The sequence below is a fragment of the Radiomyces spectabilis genome (genome assembly GCF_025331425.1).
Source record: "Radiomyces spectabilis strain NRRL 2753 chromosome Unknown BYT42scaffold_9, whole genome shotgun sequence".
Classification (NCBI taxonomy): Eukaryota; Fungi; Mucoromycota; class Mucoromycetes; order Mucorales; family Radiomycetaceae; genus Radiomyces; species Radiomyces spectabilis.
Genome location: NW_026251934.1, coordinates 1,440,131 through 1,458,305, shown reverse-complemented (window position 1 = coordinate 1,458,305; position 18,175 = coordinate 1,440,131). Strand labels below are relative to the sequence as shown.

General features: G+C 44.2%; 7 protein-coding genes across 7 annotated transcripts; 3 read left to right on the top strand and 4 right to left on the bottom strand.

Annotated features, from left to right (window-relative positions):
• Positions 1 to 497: 497 nt before the first annotated feature.
• BYT42DRAFT_535894 (uncharacterized protein) lies at positions 498 to 2,224 on the top strand (the record flags this gene model as incomplete). The annotated part of the gene is made up of 2 exons (XM_051565478.1): positions 498 to 1,266; positions 1,327 to 2,224. 2 exons carry the CDS (start codon positions 498 to 500, stop codon positions 1,860 to 1,862), a joined length of 1,305 nt encoding a protein of 434 aa, XP_051421904.1. The 3' UTR covers positions 1,863 to 2,224.
• A 255-nt stretch (positions 2,225 to 2,479) lies between these two features.
• On the top strand, positions 2,480 to 4,283 carry BYT42DRAFT_577102 (uncharacterized protein). The gene is made up of 3 exons (XM_051569126.1): positions 2,480 to 2,807; positions 2,886 to 3,003; positions 3,095 to 4,283. Exons 1-3 carry the CDS (start codon positions 2,603 to 2,605, stop codon positions 4,011 to 4,013), a joined length of 1,242 nt encoding a protein of 413 aa, XP_051421903.1. The 5' UTR covers positions 2,480 to 2,602; the 3' UTR covers positions 4,014 to 4,283.
• Positions 4,284 to 6,452: 2,169 nt separating this feature from the next.
• On the top strand, positions 6,453 to 8,385 carry BYT42DRAFT_577090 (Tetraspanin family-domain-containing protein). The gene is made up of 4 exons (XM_051569125.1): positions 6,453 to 6,734; positions 6,954 to 7,087; positions 7,251 to 7,483; positions 7,570 to 8,385. The coding sequence occupies exons 1-4, from the start codon at positions 6,715 to 6,717 to the stop codon at positions 8,059 to 8,061; spliced, it is 879 nt and encodes a 292-aa protein (XP_051421902.1). The 5' UTR covers positions 6,453 to 6,714; the 3' UTR covers positions 8,062 to 8,385.
• An 884-nt stretch (positions 8,386 to 9,269) lies between these two features.
• BYT42DRAFT_499278 (uncharacterized protein) lies at positions 9,270 to 10,723 on the bottom strand (the record flags this gene model as incomplete). Its single annotated transcript, XM_051564626.1, has 3 exons — positions 9,270 to 10,095; positions 10,219 to 10,282; positions 10,387 to 10,723. The coding sequence occupies 3 exons, from the start codon at positions 10,721 to 10,723 to the stop codon at positions 9,270 to 9,272; spliced, it is 1,227 nt and encodes a 408-aa protein (XP_051421901.1).
• A 1,376-nt stretch (positions 10,724 to 12,099) lies between these two features.
• Positions 12,100 to 14,791, bottom strand: BYT42DRAFT_577084 (uncharacterized protein). The gene is made up of 4 exons (XM_051569124.1): positions 14,270 to 14,791; positions 13,937 to 14,183; positions 13,754 to 13,868; positions 12,100 to 13,692 (listed from the first exon to the last, which is right to left on the bottom strand). The coding sequence occupies exons 1-4, from the start codon at positions 14,636 to 14,638 to the stop codon at positions 12,390 to 12,392; spliced, it is 2,034 nt and encodes a 677-aa protein (XP_051421900.1). The 5' UTR covers positions 14,639 to 14,791; the 3' UTR covers positions 12,100 to 12,389.
• A 44-nt stretch (positions 14,792 to 14,835) lies between these two features.
• Positions 14,836 to 16,462, bottom strand: BYT42DRAFT_577081 (flavin reductase like domain-containing protein). Its single transcript, XM_051569123.1, has one exon. The coding sequence runs from the start codon at positions 16,296 to 16,298 to the stop codon at positions 15,129 to 15,131; it is 1,170 nt and encodes a 389-aa protein (XP_051421899.1). The 5' UTR covers positions 16,299 to 16,462; the 3' UTR covers positions 14,836 to 15,128.
• A 231-nt stretch (positions 16,463 to 16,693) lies between these two features.
• BYT42DRAFT_615775 (Asx homology domain-containing protein) lies at positions 16,694 to 17,967 on the bottom strand (the record flags this gene model as incomplete). The annotated part of the gene is made up of 4 exons (XM_051571997.1): positions 16,694 to 16,808; positions 16,891 to 17,036; positions 17,096 to 17,437; positions 17,515 to 17,967. The coding sequence occupies 4 exons, from the start codon at positions 17,965 to 17,967 to the stop codon at positions 16,694 to 16,696; spliced, it is 1,056 nt and encodes a 351-aa protein (XP_051421898.1).
• Between the last annotated feature and the right edge of the window lie 208 nt (positions 17,968 to 18,175).

Sequence of the window (18,175 nt, the reverse complement as noted above, 5' to 3'; positions counted from 1 at the left end):
TTGCTAGTGGTAAACCATTGACGGGGGTCATGGCGTCCGCTGCGGTGGAAACATTTCCTTCCGTAGACACTTTCGCCTCCAATAACACATCCATTTCTCACACGGCAAGTCATGTCAACCATGCGACGGCCGATAAGGGTCATGTTGCTACTACCATAACGAGTGCTAAAACACAACACAAACTGTCCAGCCGTGAAAATCAAGAAGATCAGGGTGTGCTGGTCCTTCGACGCCGCGGGTTGAACAATGCCGATGATTTGTGGTACGATTTAAAGAATAGTTTGCATGATCCAAGTACGTGGTCGAGGGTAGTGGAACTGGACATTTCGCGCAATCACTTGAAGAGTTTACCTGGGTCGATGGCGTCCTTGACACAGCTGAAAACGCTCAACGTATCGGGCAATTGTCTAAAGGCGGTTCCGCCCGTTCTGTACCAACTACCGCAGCTTCAAGTGCTGATTCTTTCAGAGAATCAATTGTCGCATTTGCCAGAGGAAATGCCACGGTGTCTACCGAACCTCGTGCGATTACGCGTGGTGGCCAACTCTATCCGGCAGATTCCTGCCACCATCGCTGCTTGGCAATCCATGTGTCACTTGCTGCTCAATTGTAACCAATTGGAAACAATTCCGGAAGCCATCGTCGCCATGCCGTCCCTCGAGCTATTGGACATTTCCCACAATCGACTCAAGGCGTTGCCAGACTATCTGAATTTCCCCAAACTAAGTTACCTGAACGCCTCCAACAACGCCCTTCGCCATCTGCCCAGTTCCATTGCCCAATCTCAGCATCTCAGTACGCTAGATCTGTCCCGCAATCGACTCACCAGTTTACCCATTGATTTGGCCCGTCTCGCCCTCAGCCAAATCAACGTGTGCGAGAATCAGCTCTGCATCATTCCATCCGATATCCTGGAAAAGCGCAGCACCAGTGTTCTTCTCACCGGCAACCCATTGACCCACGACTTTGTCGGTCAACAACAACGCCAGATCTCCGATTCACTCAAGACTTTCAAAGATATGCTACGACACATGGCCGGGCGTCCATGGATCGTCCATCACCAGCATTCTGCGACCACCAAGAACTCCGACGAAATGACCTTTGCCAAAGTAGACTACCTCACGCATGCTTCACCAACCACGTGGCCCTCCAAACCAGGCATTCAGCCTTTGCCGGACAACGATGCCTATATTGATCATTACCTCTCATTTCACGCCCAGTCACTGAGACTCTATGGCAACAATCGATCCCATGGCCCCTTTACCAGTTTACTAATCCATCACGAAGAAGAACACCAAGAAGAAGAAGAGGAAGGGGAACCGGGAGAGCAACAGCATGACGTAGGTTCTTTGCAAATACAGCAAACAAATGATGTCACTACCGATGAAAATACGGGGGATGGTTACGGCTGGTCGCCGCCTCCGTGTCATCTTCTTCATTCTCTACGTGAACTAGCGTTTCGAACACTGTTAAATACTCAGCATGATTTATCACCAAAAGCTACAGCATTGTGGCCGGATCGTGTGGTGGCGGACATTCATCATATTTTCTCTTGTCGGCAATGCGGCCAACCGTATGTGAAGGAATGGGTGAGTTCGGTGAGTCTGAAAACGTATCGTGGTCATCCGTCCGTCGTTCAGAAGCAACGATTCTGTTCACTGTCGTGCTGGCGATCGTATGTGAGCAAATACAAGACCAAAGCGGCGAATCGACGACCTGTCCATCACCCTCCTCTACCGCGACAAGGCGCAGGCGGAGGAGGAGGAGGAGGAGGAGGAACCTGGGTGCCCGGATCCATGCAATGGATCATGGCCGCGGTAACGGCTTCGGAAGAACAAGGCGATGAAGATTGGGTATTTTGACAGCCAACATTGAAAAAAAGAATGATGCCCCGTTAAATACTGGATTGACTATGATATTCTATTTCTGGAAAATTGACTTGTTCTTTATTTGTTCTGCATTACCCGACATGGTACATATCTTGTGCTGATGATAAGTCATGTCTGTTTTAAGAAAAGAGCTTGGGAAAAATACTGCCATCCGTGCAGCTTCCCAAACAAAAGAGTAGCCCAAAAAAAAACCAGAAACCTCCATAGCTGCCTGATAAACTGCATGACGAGATCTGCAATTTTTTTTGTCATCCCATTTTCCTTGAAAACCCAAAAAAGAACCGATTGGGCGAGATAAAAAACAAGCCAATCATCGTTGATAAATTCATCACGTCGATCTTAACAGTATCTAAAAAATCAGGGAGCTGGTTTTTTTTTTTTTTTGGTGTTTTTGACGGGTGCTGTGCCAATTGGATTCAGGAGGAGCCAGCCGGTGGGCTCATGTAATAATAGAAACAATGATGGTCCTTCTTTTTTATTTTAGTGCGCGGAGGTGGAGCTTGAATCTTTGGGCGATCACCCTTCACGTCTCACAGCGAATTGGGAAAGTCGGCCCTCAAATTTGGCTTATCTTTTTCCTTCCAGGCTGGACCCTCCAAAGCTCCGATTTGGCACAAGGTTCTTTTTTATTGCCTATAAAATTGGCACCTCTTTTCTTTGTGGATCATTCTCTTCTTTTTTTTCGTTTCCTCTTTCTATTTTCCTATTTTGTCATGATGATTACGACCAGTGAACCAGCGTCTACATGGCATCGATACCCTTTGGACCGTATTCATGATGCTCCCTCCAGTGCCACGCCCAACAACGTTGCGCGGCTAACTGACCTTATCCGTTACCACCATTCCCTTTATCAGATGGAATACCGTGATCGACCCAATGTGCTTACACGCGTGCTTGTATGCCTTTACGACTTGGGTGGTAAGTAGACATGGAATAAACTACGATGGACAGTGAATAAGTGTACTCACAGCTATTGTTCTATTATTTTTTTAAAAGCCAGTCAAGCCCAGTTGGAAAAGGTCTATTATACGGTTCAGGGCAACCTTCAATCCCTGCGAAGTGTCCATGCAACCATCCATCAAGACAACTGGCAGGAACATTTGGGTCATTCATCGTAAGGATAGAAAAATATCATCTGTACGACGGGGCGTTGTCTCGTTCTTATGACGACATGCCAACCTTTTTGTTTTTTCTTCTTTCTTTAGAGCTTACGGTGACTATCTGATGTTTTTCGACGGTGAACTGGTTCGTCTCGGATTGGATACGTTGGTCGACACTTATTTTTATCAGTCCAGCTTATCGGATTCGGCGGGATCCCAGCTCCAGCCGTTAGTTCATCTCGCTTTTGGACTCGAAAAACGGTTGCCCGACATTGTCACACAAAGTCTCGCTTATTTGGCGAGCACCCATTTACCGGTTTCTGAATTGATCGAACCATTGTCAGAGCCGTTGATTGGCGACCGAACCACGTCGTCAACCAGTAGTGCCCAATCGCTTGAAACCTTGTTACTCGATCTTGTAAGCGCCGATCCGCGTTTCGATGGCAAAATGGAAGGCGACAATACATTTCATTCGGCTGTAAAACTGTTACTGAAAAGCAAGCACGATTTACTGCAAACGTACATGGCGGAATGGGTCAAACTGCCTTTTGAATCGTCGCAACAACGGTTGGGATCCCTCACGTTATTGGCGATTCGATTCATGAGCTTAGGATCACAACAGTCCCAGGAACACGATCAAGTCGAACTGGACCCGTTCCTGGGAGGGGGCCAACTACTCCAATCGGCCTTGGCCATCCGCACTTTGACAAATCATCGTCCCCAATACCTCGACCGATTTGTCAACCTTCAATTTGTCGCCACCCTTTGCACGTATGTCGTGCAAGGCCGACCTAAGCCATCAAAGAGTGTACCGTCAGGACTCACACTTTCGTCTAACACATGGGCGGACTGTGTTGCCCACATTGTTGAATCCGGAGATCCAAAAGCGATTTTGGCGATCCATTCGCTCATTCAAGCACGAGAATTAAATGAGCAACAATGTCTAGACACAGCCGCCATCCTTGTCCGCTTTTCTCAGAATGGAAGCTGGATCAAAGGGGGCATCGGTCAATCGTCTCGCTAAATCGTTTTATCATCCATCATGAGGGCTTTCCTTCTTCTCCCACCATATCCATCCCTCGTCGTTTCCTTTTTTTTTGCCATGTTTCATTTTCCATTACTTGCCGTCTCGCCCTTTTTTTTATTTCTTTTCTTTATATCCCCCCTGCATCTTTCTTTTTAAGACCCCATTTTCTTTTTTTTACCATCTGTTTGTACATATAAATATCATGCTTTATTTTTGTCCATGTCGGTTTCAAACCAAAACAAAGAATCATCGATTTTCTAAACTTTATTTTTACTTCAGCATGATGATGATCACTTGTCGCTGATTTTGATTAGTTCCCATCTAATTTGTGTCACCCGTATTGTATGATGTGATAGCCTCAACATGATGAGCCGGGGGACGGATCGTCATGACCAGGCAACAGTGATTGAAACAAAGAGCGTCATGGCTACATTCTCACTTTTTACATGGCTCAAGGAAAAAAAGATTCTTATCAACCCCATCTTTTAGTCTCAAAAACAGTCAATCGATCGAGATGCCAACAGGTTATCATCAACATCCCATTTCGGTCACACGTGTTCCGTTTTTTTTAGCTTGAACTTGATATAAAAAAAAAAAAATGCAATCAAGTTCCCCAACTTAACAGAAGCACTCAATATGAAGCGTATCCCATCATTTGACAAAGAAACTAAAGCATAACTTTGCCCACTATCAAAAGTTTCATTGAACAAGATATACTGTATGAAGAAAAACATGGAATCAAGTCTTTGAACGTGTTATCTCGAATACTTGATAATGGTAGTTATCCAGTCTCTGATGATTTGGCGGTTCAACCAGACAAACTTACTACTACTGCACCAAAGCAATAAATAACTAATAAGATGCTGTATGTTCCTTTCCTCACCCATATGAATAAAAAGCCCATCTCAGCAAAGGAAAGAAATTAATCCCAAAAAGTAATATACGTGAATATGTTTATTACAAACATACAGAATACGCACGAGGTAAAGCGGAACGCGCGGCTCATAACACAATTCTTGGTAAGCCGGTACGTGCTTCAGATCCGTTGTTTTGGAGTTTTCGAACCTCGCACAACTGGGCATAGCGCCTACCATCCTGTTCGATGTTTCGTCTTTTAACGATGCCTTGACTTCCGTTACCCTGTCAAAATATTGCTACAGATGCAAGCCTGATCAGAAATCAAGTCGAATGGCCGCGCGTCTGGGCTGTTCCTGTGTCAGGTTCCTGAACCCAAGAGGGCCAGTACAAAACTCACCGGTATTCCGTTCTCCACACACACACACAGTAAGAAAGTGGTTTACAAAAAGGATCCTGTTTTCCCTGCTCTTTTTTTTTCAGACAAAAAGCAATTAAAACAAGACAGTTGGTTACTTGTATTCTTTTTGTATAAAGCATCATCAAGCTGTGGGTAGCCAGACGCAGAGGCAACCATTCGGGCCAATCAGATTCTCTGATACCTTCATTCCATCGCCATTCGAATAATTCGATTTTATTATGGTGTCGCTGCCTGAGAATCAATTGCAACTGAATAGCATGTCGTGTGTATTTTTCTTGAGGAGAATAGTAGGCCTTGTAATTTTTTTTTTTTTTTTTTTTTTTTTTTTGCAAAGCTAGACACCATCAAAGACTAACAGATGACCCTAATTCCAACAAGGTGGTGCAGTAATTAAAAAAAAAAAGCAGCAGTCAAATGATTTGCTATTTTTAAACTTGGTTTGGTCCTAAATTAAAAAGAAGCCCAACTATTGTTCAATTTAAACATTAGAGCGATCGTGGATTAGCCAATCAATCGTCCAGTTCAAACATTGGAGTCTCCAGTTAATGAAAGCAGTAAAATGATCGTCTAACGATATCCTTGCCGAAAGTATGGTTGTATGGCAGCGGTCAAAGATTTATGAATGGATTTGGGACAAGGACCACTGCGCATTTTCTTTTTGCAGGAAAAAGTGATAACGGAGACGAAATGATGTGTGACAATAACGGTGGTGCAATACTCCATATCTGTTCCGTCGGCAGTCGAATAGCATTTCTTTCATGCTACGTGATTTGTCGACCTGATTAAAAAAAATGGTTAAAAAAAGCGCATGTTGCACAGAATAATGTAGAGCAAAAAAAAAAAAAAAAAGAGTAAAAAAGAAGGAAAAAGCAATCAAAAAAATTGGATGTAACTACTCCACCGCTGGAGAAAAAGAATATCAGTGGATGAAGCTATTGAAACACAACTTCAGTGACCTCTTGCAACCAAATGAAAGCATCTTGATCTATAAGACCAGGATAGCTCGAATTCTAGTATATTGCCTACTCATATATTAGTCCATTACCCAAAGTGTTCTTGGATACGATGCTCGTTTTACAAAGACACCATTGGAACCGACTAACTTTTTTTTTTGCCCACTCGCTATCCTTTTTTTTATTTACTTTTTTTTTTCTGAGCGCTTTTTTTTTATTCTCTTATTCTTCTCTTCCCTTTTTCCTTGTTCCTTTTTAATTTACTTTTTTTAATTTTTTTTTTGTTTTTGCTCTAATCGGCGTGCCACGCCCCACTGTCGTTCTTTTTTGTTACCACCAACCGCTCATTTTTCACCTTTTTGCGCCGTTTTCCGTTTCGACATTGGTGTCTTTCCACTCATTTTATCGACCGAGTGTATATACTTTCTCCATTCTTTAGTTTAACAGCCGCCATTCCATTTCCTTTGCCATGGCCACTTGTTGTGCAAGGTAGTTTCTCACTTGTTTCCAAGACACTGAATTCCATGGCAACCATGGCGATGTTCACCAGTTTCCCCCTTTTATTTACGTGTTTTGACCTCCTCGCTGGTGCTCTTGTGCTTTTCTTTCTTTTTTTTTTTTCTTTGTTTCCTCTTTTTTTTCTCCTGATTTTTTTTTCTTATACGTGTATGGAAAGCGAAATAAGGCTGAATGAAAAAAATTTATTAGACTGAGCAAGTTGTACACAGTTACCACCAATTCACTGTGCGCATGTCTGGGCGTCGCTTTTATCGCTTTCGGTCTCATTGGATATGAAGACAAGTTTCACGGCGCCACACTCTTCCCACAAATTTATTTCACATGTAAGTTTTTTCAGTCAGTCCTTTTTTTTTTCATGCATGGAATTTTGGATTCGTGCCTTGTTATCATCCTACATTTGGCTTTCCCTGGCGTCCTCTTTTTTTTTCATTACATGATTTGGCACGAATTCTATTTTGGGTTGACTGACAAAGGATGGTATTTTAGTAATTGCGGTTTTGGGCGCGATCATTATCGTGGCGGCTCTCGTTGGTATGATAGCTGCGTTTATTAAACGACGATCGTTGGTTATCATTTATCTGGTGATTGTGTTTGTGGCGCTCGTCTTTCAAGTCATCATTGGAGTGAAAGTGTATCAGAAAAGTGGCGATCCCGTTCAATACCTTGCCAGTTTGTGGGGTAATGCCTCCATCCAATCGCGCGCTGAACTCCAAAACGATGTAAAGTACCTTTTTCGGCTGCGACGCAAAGAGAAGAAAAAAAAAAGTTGTCTGTCTCTTACGCCCTGAATTTTTGGTCTTGATAGTTTTCATGCTGTGGATTTAATACGGTGTCGGATAATCCTGCGCCTACGGATCAGTGCGCGGCGGGATCAGGGGCGGTGATGAATCCACCATGTTATGCGGTGCTGAGACAATATGTCAACTCGAGTTTCAGTAAATTGTACTTGGTGATTTTCGTCGCTTTGGCAATCGAAGTGCTGTGTATTTGCAACGGCATCACCGTCCTGTGCACGCGATCAATCTACGGCCGTGACGATGACGAAGAAGAACGTCGTCGACGAAGAAAATCAGGCATTAAACTCGACGACATGTCTATTTCCCCCGATACACCCACCACCGCCGGATCTTACAATCATTTTGGCGATTACTACAAGGAGGATGCCAACAGTACGTATGGCGGTAAACCCCCCGGCAGCCGCTATGATAGCTACGATATGTACCGACAACATCATGCTTACGGTCGTGATGGAGATGATGCCTATAACGATGCGTATGCTCGAGGCAAATACTACTAGTGACCCACTTTCTTCCCCCTTGTTTCTGTTATTTTCTGTCCCTCCTCTTACTGATCGCATACCCTCTCTTTCTTGGTTTTCTTTGCTTCATCTCGTTTTTTATTTATCTTTGTCACAAACATCATGAATTGTCATGCATGTTGAACCCTTTTTTTTCCTTCTGTTTTTCTTTGATATATATATTTCATTTTGATTCAGAGCTTTCTATTCCGTTGTTTCCTTGTTCCTTTTTTTTTTTTTCCTTTTTCTGTAATATCATTACTTATCGTTTGTTCTTTTCCTAGTATGCATTTTTTTCATTTGATTTTAATCCTGTGATTGTTTACCGATCAGTTTTTCTAATATCGCTTGTTGCTTTTATTTACATTTATGAAAAGGGTGAAGAATTGAAGGAAAAGGGAGCGAGGGATGCAAATTTTTTTAATGATGGCCTACATGAGGTCATCCTTCGATGAATATACAGTAGTAAGAAACAGAAAGATGAAAGGACATAATAAGAAATACTATAGCCATACATGGAGCAACATTCTAGCTGGCAGATTCGCGGATTTGCCGAATGGATTAACAAACTTGATTTGGTTTTTTTTTTTTTTTTCTTTTTCTACTCGCCAAAGTAAAGAACGACTGTACAAGGATAGATTTTGGCTTGTTGATTTTGCGGGTTCAATGATCGTCGGCGAGAGTCCACCAGTGAATCTTCATTATTCGTGAACAAGGTCGACGTGTCAAAAGTGGTATCTGGATCCCCGATGGCTAGTTGGTCGTTATTATTATTATCGGATGGCAACTTGCCTTTCCCAAAACGGGGCGTCACGCTTTGAGATTCGTAATTCGTGTACAAATGTTGACCGACCGCCGGATCACTCGATGTCGTCGTGCCAGACGTTAAAGCGTCGCCTGAACTGGACATTTCTGGCGTGCTTTCAGTCGACTCGGAAGACACCTCTTCTCCCATCTCTGTATGTGAAATAGGAATATCGCGTTCCGTGGCTGCAAGAAAATATTCGATCGTTCGAGATAATTCGGTATTTTTGGGTTGCGCCGTCATTTCATGACTATTCGTCTGATTTTTGGAATTGGTATCTTCCCCAGCTCGATTTTCTGCAATTAATTGCGTCTTAGTTATGTATTGATGCGAACCATAGCCCCATCCCCTTTCGCCCTATCTCAAAATCTGTCTCTCGTCCAACCTATTCCCACCCCCAAATCTATGATGTCGTGTTAATAAAATATGAAGACCTACTTGCAGGATCGGAATTGAAATTGGCATCGTAAGTATCGACGCCCCCAGCTTTGCCGGTGGATGTGATGAGCGCTTTTCCTTTCCAACGAGACACGGCAGATCCTCGACGGGTGCCGGAGTTGGAGGATGGAAGTAGAGGGGCGTCGTCGCCAATGTACTGTTTCGGTACCGCTTCGTCAATGGACATGCTAATTTCCCGCTTCTCAGTCAGTGTACTGGTATCATGGACCATCCGCATGCGTTTCTCTTCACTCTCTTTTTTGCGTCCACCGATGACATAGACGTAAAATCCGCCGCAACCATGCGATATTAAAGCGGTGCTCATGTCAGATAACACTACAGGTAAGCCGTGGCAATTACCATCCATCGTTGTCCACAGTCGTAAGCGTGGATTGAATACGCAGATTTCATCCAGTGAATAGTTCCACATATATTCGTTGTCGTCCTCGTCGTGTCGGATCGTCAATCCGCCAAATACGATCAATTTATTCTTGTAAGCAAACATGCATGCTTGGAATCGATCCGTCGGTCCAAACCCGGCCGTGAAAATAGAATTATGATCCTTGGTCTCCTCCCAATCGTCGGTTTTCGCCGGTCCAATCTCCTGTCGCATGTACTTTTCCACATCCGGATGCTCATACTTGTACCATGTCCATGTATTGCAGTCCAACTTGTACAGATCGTTGAACATGACATACCCGTCATCATTGCCAATTTGGGCTCCTCCGTAAATGTACAAATCCGTCCCGTTGACTGTACTCGCATGACCGAATCGTAGATGAGGAATTGGCCTTGTACAAAAAAAACCATGTCAGCACGAATCCAAACATACAACCAAAAACGCTCCCATGCAAATAACATGTCAAAACAATTCCATTCTTTCCCCTCATCAAAACTCTCTTCCTGCCACTCACCCTCGAATTTGTGGTAAGAACCATCGGTTCTCAAAAGTATCATAAACAAATACGTCATTTTCACCTGCATGGGGTAACGAGGGAGACCAGAAACAAATTTTAAATGAGAAACAAAGAAAAAAAATGTCAATCCGTGTGTACCACGAGCTTCAGCGGCTGCACACTTACCGATTGAGTTGTAGCACAGACCACCAAACATTACAAGATAACGTCCCTGGACAGCATCGACGGTATGTTCGTGGCGAGGCCGTGGTGCATAACCGGTGGCATCCTCCACAAGCCGCAAGGTGAAGTCTTTGATGTTAAGAATGAGCATGGCATTTGACAGTGTATAAGAGTGTAATCGTCGCCCGCCAATAAGATAAATATTGTCGCCAATTGCACTAGCGCATGTAATCAGTGGGTTTGGTCGATCGATGTTCACGAGTTTGATCGGATGGCAGTCCCACTGCTGCGTACGCATATCAAATGTGTAGCACACCGAAGCGTCGCGCATGAACGGCATATAGAAAATATTGCCCACCGTCACTCCAGCTCGATAATTCATCGATTCCGGATTGTCTTGCATCATGTATCCAAGCACGTTTAATCGAACTGACTGAAAAGCAAACAATCCACGCACAAGCGACGCTACATTTTTCGTCCAAAACGTTAATTTTTTGTATTGCAATGTAAATCCCCACACCCTCCACCAAAGCAACAAATTGATTCGATAAATTGAGTTGAGGGGTGAAGAGTGTTTTTTAGGGGATGAAGTGTTAAAAAAAAGTGGAGACGAACGTACCAAAGTAAGTGCATGTTTGGCCCAAGCGGGCCATGGATCGACTGTCCAGATAACTTAGGATGGCGAATTTAATATCAAGATTGAGGTCGAAAAATGTAGACGAAGTCATCTCAAATGTCTTCGCATCAATGAAAAAAGTTGGATATACGATAGGAAAGGTAATCAAAAATCAACCAATACACAAAAAGAAATACCTCAGAACCAGGTTTCTAGGTTTCCAAGATATCAAGGTTTCAACTGCCTCCCATTTTGCCGGATTTGACGTCATGTGTCCTTTTGAAACTCAGACGAATGGAACATAGACCACCCCCCATTGGGGAAAGCTCGGTCTCATAATGCTTCCCAGATACTCGGCATACCGCACGCTTATCAGCTATGGCTCTATATAATAGGAAGCTAAACTATCAGAACAAGTTAAAAAAATGAATCATACTAAGCAAGATGTGGCTGACTGATACAAACATTGTTTTATTCATGCGTCTTACTTATCCTATCTCCATCTGTTATGCTGCCCACACCAAAATGGCTACTCTGGGACCACCCGAAAGCCTACTGCGTAAGCGGTTATGCGTCGTCCACGTAAACATCTACTTTGATGAACTAATATGCGTGTCTGTGCATAGAGTGAGTGGATTGATTCATCAAATTATTTCACGTATAGTTTGATGGAATTAAAAGAGGGACCTAATTATCGACATGAAAAAAAAAAACCCTGGATACTTAAAAAAAAAAAGAGCTTGCCCTTTAAATCGGAAACTGAAATTATTCAATGACGATTTTACGGCTCATTGATCTTCATAAACTGACTATGAGAGCGTTTCAACAGGTATCTCGCACCGAGGTAAATAAGCAAATAGAAGATTTGCGGCACAAGTCATACTGCGTGCTTGTATCATTGACCGGTTCTCACCGATGGATCGACATCCCACAAGGGCGAGCCAATGCACAGCAAAAGCATGCAAATAAAACAACAACAGCAGATCCATTGCATTTACTAGATATGGTAACCGAGGAAAATATTCTAGACCATTTCCTTATTTCGTCCAGCCGGATTGTCCACTTTCAAGGGGTGTGGACAAAAGGGTCAGTTGACTTATCCATAAGCATCACGGCTCTTGCATATGTGCATGTTCATTGAAGGGACTAACTAAATTTACCTGGAAGCTTTTTCCAGCGTCAGATCCCTGATAGAATGGACACAACTAGGCTGAAATGTAGCGAAGAGGAGTGTTTCCGCTACCAAAGATGCACTATGCAGCCAAATATGGCCCATGCAAGATGATAAGGGATAAAATCATGTCCCAGCTAGCTGAAACAGGGATGGAGGGGGTTTATTTTTTCTTTACTGTACGGTTTTTATCGAGTTTTTTTTTATCGGTAGAAATGATTATGGGTTATAGATACGGTGTTGTCTTTCTTGGTATTTCATGATTCTGAAGATAGGCGAATCGTCATCGCTGTCGCTTTCATCCGAAATGTATTCATTCGGCTTATGAACACGAACACGAGCATTGGCGCCCACTGTGGATGGCAACACGGATTCTGGTTTAAAATCAATATCGTCATCTTGAGCCAGATCCGGCTTTTGTGACATCATGGATGTATCCGTTTTACTCGCTGATGCGGCGTTGTTATGGTCCGGGCCATTGGGTAAACCAGGAGCATGAATGGAACGAGGTCTTTCTTTGGGTGAAAGAGAGCCATGTTCGCCAGTCGTATATGGGTCGGTCGCAATGGAGGTTGCATCCTCTTTCTCGGATGATGGAGCAGATGGCACGGTGGCTGTGACGGAGGTGCTTGTGGTGGTGGGCACTTCGTCATCATCGCTGTCCCCAAAGATATTAAAATAACTCACATCCGCCGAACTGTCACTGTCACTGTCATTGCCGTCTAGCGATTCACGTGCGATGGTCCGCGAGGGAGTTCGCGAAGTGGAAGAGGAGGTGGTTCGTCGGGCGGAAGTAAAGGTTGATGGGGCTACTACCGATTCCATGGTGGATCCATTGATCGCCACGGTGTGAGATAGAGATGTTTGTCGGCTCGAATTTCTTGACAAGGGAGGCGAATACGGTGAGTCATTGTCATGGATAGTTCTGCTTGAATGCTGGGCTGATTGCTGCGATAATCGCCTTTGAGAATCATAGTGGGATGGCGCCGAAATAATGGAACTCGACGTAGCTTGAAGTGTCAGCAATCCACTGGCAGCGGGAGTCGATGATCGAGAATATGGTGATGATCCTCCTCCTACGCCTCCTTTCTGACTCATTGACATTCTGGAAAAAAGGGATGGAAGATTACTGTCTTGCTTTGGCGCCTTGATAGAGCCTTTGGCCGGTTTCTGCAGTCCTCTCATCCAGTTGGAAATCAGTCGCCGTTTCTTGCCTTCCTCTTTTGGCTGTCCATTGGATACAATACTTTGCTGATCACTCGAACGATCATCCGCCGGCGACGACACCGTACCAACGACAATGGGGAAATTAATATTGTCCCCTTGGATGACACCGGAGGCTTCCGTTTTCACACTCAAATGCAGTCTGAGTTGGTAGTTGACGCGCAACATGTCACACCGATTCATGGTAGGAGTAATGTGACGAGGTAGATCGAATTCCATATCGCAGACGGCGTTGTCGTAGTCCGAACCCCATCGCACCGGATCTTCCTTTACCACATCCACTGGCAACGTACGCCAACTACAAATTGAAACCGTCAATTCAAACAGACTCGAGATCAGCGGCTCTTTGATCACATTACCCTTCACTGGTGTGGATCTCGATGATGCGAAGAAGGGATATTTGACCGGCCACGGTTCCTTGCCACTGATCGGGGTTCTGACAGAGCATCATGACTTTGAGAAACAAGGGTTTTCCTAATGAAGGAATGCGCGGGTTGATTTATTTTCTTCAATCCAAAAACGCACAGAAAACACGCACGCACCTCTTTCACATTCCGAGTTTTGTAAAACTGCTTTAAAACAGACAGAATCCATGTAAGCGTTGTCTGCGGACGACCATTGGCAAAGGGCTTCGCGTGGACCGAGGGGGACGGAAGAGACAAGTACGCGTTCCACAATGGGGATTTCGCACGACGTGTTGCATAAGCGTTCGGTGGGTTGCGCTGCGGCGAGGACGACGGCTTCCACAGTGTAAATCACTGAGATATCGGATGGAAAAGCAGGAAAAGGCTATTGTTATTCTATAGGTTGAAGGATTGTGTACATCGAAACTAATATGGATTGTCTTTTTATCTATTTTTTTCTGGTCAACTTACCTCGGTGGAGCTGGGAAGATCCAATGGGACTTGAAGGTTGAAGTATAGATTGTGGCATCCCTTGGACAGTGTTTGATTCAAAGGGTGCGGGTGGTCCACGGTACTGAACATCATACTGTCACCCTGTTTGCTTTTCCATTTGTTCAATGCCTTTGGCAGTACGTGATAGGTGGTATTGAAGAGATAGGTTGTCTGAGGCGCTCGACCTTGGACAGATCCAATCACTTTACCGGACCACACCAGCTGGATATCGCCTACCGAGACGGATTTGGATAGTTTGAGTTTGACCGACCCAGCAACGGTTTCGCCGGGAAAATACGAAACACTCGGTTCCCGCAGCTTAATCTCGGCGACATTGGAATTAGCCATGGTAACAACAAGATGATGAGTACCAATGACGTGATGAAGAAGAAAAAGAAGAAGCTGGTCGCGCAAAACCAAGCAATAATTACAATAAGAAAAAAAAGATAATAATAAAACAAAAGGTACAGAAAGATGACTACAGAAAAAGAAGAATGGAAAATAAACATACCAGAAAAAGTCAATTGTTCACGAGTTCACTTTTTGTGCACCCTCTTTGGTGGTGGTGCAAAAGAGAAAATTAAACATATTTATTCTCATTGACCAACAGAAACATTCATGTGGCATTCTACATTGATATGAGTGTTTATTTTATATATCGTGTGGAAAAAGATGGGTTACAGAGTATGTAATATCAACGGTGCTCTTATCAACCGTTTTGTCTTGATCTGGGATTTCTAATCTATTTTGCAAGGTCTAAATTGAGGGCACAATGTGGAACCATTTGAGTAACACAGAACGCCTTTGTGTGGTTTCTTCGAACCAACCAGCGATGGATCTATTGTTTTTCCGGTTGGATCTCTTGAATAGAGGGGACTGTGGTAGGGAAGGGCTTCAAATCTGGAGGTACAAATTCACGTCGTGCTTGGTCTGAAGAAAGCAATTGCGGGGAATAGTAAGATTGGATGGTGCGAGGGTCGGTCAAGACCGGGAATTTCTCCATGAAATCAAAGAAATCATCCTGGTCTTTCAAATCATTCATTTGGTGCGATTGCATGGCGAGATCGATCAAGCCAATGTAGAAGGAAGTGATGGTTTCGTGATACTTTTGCTTGGTGGTAGGGTTCTTTTCGAAATGGGAATGGATGATTTTCTTGATCAGAGGCTCAGCCTGGTCTCTGGGCTGATCACGCAAATAATTCCACGCCATACGAATATGAGCGCGATGCATCCATAGACGGGTATCCAACGTGGAGTCTTCCAGCGCTTTCATGAACACTTGATCCCCCACACTCCGGTATCCACGGTCATAGTACAGTAAAGGTTGCGCTTCTTGTCGTGTTCCCAAGGTGCTGCCTACACCTTGCTCTACTTTCAGGACCTTGGTGATCCACAGTTCGTGATCGCCCAGTTCGAGGACCTGGTATTTCTGACAATGCATGGATCCCAGAGTTCCCATCAATACCGGCAGTCCCGAGCTTGAATCGTCATAAAACGGAACATCTTTAAACTGATCGGCCGTAGGCGACGAAAAGGCGATGGATTGTTGCACCTGTTCGTGGCTGAGCATATTGACAATCATATTTCCGGACGAATGGAGCAAGTCCGAAGCACGTGAAGGGATGCGAACACAAAACGACACGAGTGGTTCAGGATGGAAACAAATGGATGTAAATGAGGAGACGGTAATTCCACGTCGATGTCTCGGTTCCGTCGGATGCGATGTCGTGACCACCACTACGGGCTGCGGGACCTTGCGCATAATGGCTCGCATGTCCTCTGACAAGACTCCCGGTGAAACGGTATGCAATGCACGCGTCCGAAAGGTAGGCCATGACCGAGGTCCAACCACGGTTCGTGTAAATAGCGTGACTGAAATACGAAACGCCATTTTTCGGATTCCTGCAAACGATTGGAGACGCCAATGGATGGTGCAGGAAGGGAAACCGGGGGAAATTGACAAGTGAAAGATTTGTGACTTTTTTTTTACAGAATATCCGATCCCCATTCACCCAACCAAAACCACTCTATACAGCACATATTTTCCATTGTCTTGCCCAACATGCGCGATAACATGAAAAAAGATCTTAAACTGCTCCATGATGATCTTTTTGTGGCCAAACTTTGATTGCGTCTTTGTCATATAACGTCATAAAAAGATTTAGTGTCCGAACCACAGAAACAAAAGAGACTAGATGAAGGTTCATCATTTTCTTTAAAGCAAAACAAAAGCCACGCAGTGCCTTGTCTTTATCGCTAATGCATGTTGGGGAACAAAAAGAAGAAGAAAAAAAGAGAGAAAGAAGTTGTAACATGCGTTTGCCAAAAAAACAAAAAAATATTGGTAGAAGAAAAAAGAAGAAAAAAAGCTAGGATAAATGCCGGGCCAACTCAAAAGTCGGATCATTTACGCTTGCGAGTGGAAGTGCCACGACGAGGAGATTGTCTTCCATTGACTCTGCCGTTGGGTGGAGTGCGGCGACCATTTGCCGAAGGGGTAGGCGACGGATCGATCTCGCTAGAAAAAATGACGATGAGTTACTTGATGATCCACAGTTTACAAAAGTAACAAAATGTGATAGTGAAGGTTGATAACTTACTCTAGTTCTTCGTCTGTTTCCATATCGGAACTGTCCGTGGACCCAGCTTGCTCCTCTTTGTCGGATGCTTCACTTTCATCAGATGGTCGACGACGCTTCCTTTCACGCTCGAGACGTTCTCCCCAATAGTTTTCGTACTCGTTATCCTGAACCAAGTCACTCGGTCAGTATAAAGTGGTAACTAAAATGTATGAGAATAAAATACCTTCCAATCATTGTCGTCCTCGACTTGATCATGACGACGTTTGGGAGACACGGGAGGTGAGAGTGGGGCGGAGGGTTTTTCAAACTCGCCGGCTGCCAAACTTTCTTGCCAGTGATGGACCGCGTTCCAAAAGATCACATTGTTCTCTTGATACAAGTTGGGAGCCACGCGCGGGGAGTATTCTCTTTGATTCTCCAAACGGACCGCTTCACTATTGGATCCAGGATGGATTTCGTTTCCGGATGAATCACGATAAGTCACTTCAGGCTTGGGCAGGTGTTTCACAATGTCTGCATGGTCACGTCTGTCAAGTTGATCAAAATTAGCCGCCTTCATCACCATCTAAAAAGGCCATAATTAAAGTGAGTGGAAGCGATCAAAATAAAATAAAATAAAAATAAGGCTTAATAAAAACCCACTCTCATATCAATGGTGGCCAATGGACTAGCTGCATTCGTGAGCAATTCTTCCAATGTCCAGTCTCTCTTCTTCTTTCGGCCACCACGTCCTTTTCCCGTGGTCTTTTTGCCGGCTTGAGTCTTCTTAGCGGCAGCCGCTTTCTTTGTCGCCGTAGCTTTCTTTGTCGCCTTGGCCTTGGCAGCGGTTTGCGCTTTCTTTTGAGCGGCCGATGGACGGCCTCGAGTGGGTTTGGTCGTTCCAGTTTCGCTCACAGCCGCCTTGCTGGCAGCTCGAGTCCGCATCAAAGTCACTAGCGGTTTTTCCTTTGGACCGGTGATCTCGGTCGTTTTGGTGCCACGACCACGACCTCTTCCACCACGTTTCGCCCCTCTACCTGACCCTCTACCTCGACCTTTCCCAGTCTCGGTCTTTTTGACCGTACCGTTTTTACTGCTGCTCCTCGTTCGAACCATTGAAGAAAAAAGAAAAAAAAAAGAACAACAATGAAAATAAAGGAGCACCTTCTCACATTTTGAAACCGTTTTTTTTTAAAAAGCAAAAAGTCCATCCATTGTCTCATTGTTGATTTGATAGGAGTCCGGGGGACAATGCGTGTGACCTGGGAATTTTTTTTTTTTTAACCATTGAATTGCTGTGTCACCTCATGGCCTTTTTACATAT

Bases quoted from the DNA above. Each gene is read 5' to 3' on its own strand.
- BYT42DRAFT_577102 (XM_051569126.1), top strand. From the start codon at position 2,603: ATGATGATTACGACCAGTGAACCAGCGTCTACATGGCATCGATACCCT. The intron at 2,808-2,885 runs GTAAGTAGACAT...TTTTTTTAAAAG, and splicing joins ATGCCTTTACGACTTGGGTG to CCAGTCAAGCCCAGTTGGAA. The intron at 3,004-3,094 runs GTAAGGATAGAA...TTCTTTCTTTAG, and splicing joins GAACATTTGGGTCATTCATC to AGCTTACGGTGACTATCTGA.
- BYT42DRAFT_577090 (XM_051569125.1), top strand. From the start codon at position 6,715: ATGGCCACTTGTTGTGCAAG. The intron at 6,735-6,953 runs GTAGTTTCTCAC...AAAATTTATTAG, and splicing joins ATGGCCACTTGTTGTGCAAG to ACTGAGCAAGTTGTACACAG. The intron at 7,484-7,569 runs GTAAAGTACCTT...TGGTCTTGATAG, and splicing joins GCGCTGAACTCCAAAACGAT to TTTTCATGCTGTGGATTTAA.
- BYT42DRAFT_577084 (XM_051569124.1), bottom strand. From the start codon at position 14,638: ATGGCTAATTCCAATGTCGCCGAGATTAAGCTGCGGGAACCGAGTGTT. The intron at 14,184-14,269 runs GTAAGTTGACCA...GAATAACAATAG, and splicing joins ATCTTCCCAGCTCCACCGAG to CCTTTTCCTGCTTTTCCATC. The intron at 13,693-13,753 runs GTAATGTGATCA...TTCAATTTGTAG, and splicing joins GAGATCCACACCAGTGAAGG to TTGGCGTACGTTGCCAGTGG.
- BYT42DRAFT_577081 (XM_051569123.1), bottom strand. From the start codon at position 16,298: ATGGGGATCGGATATTCTGTAAAAAAAAAGTCACAAATCTTTCACTTG.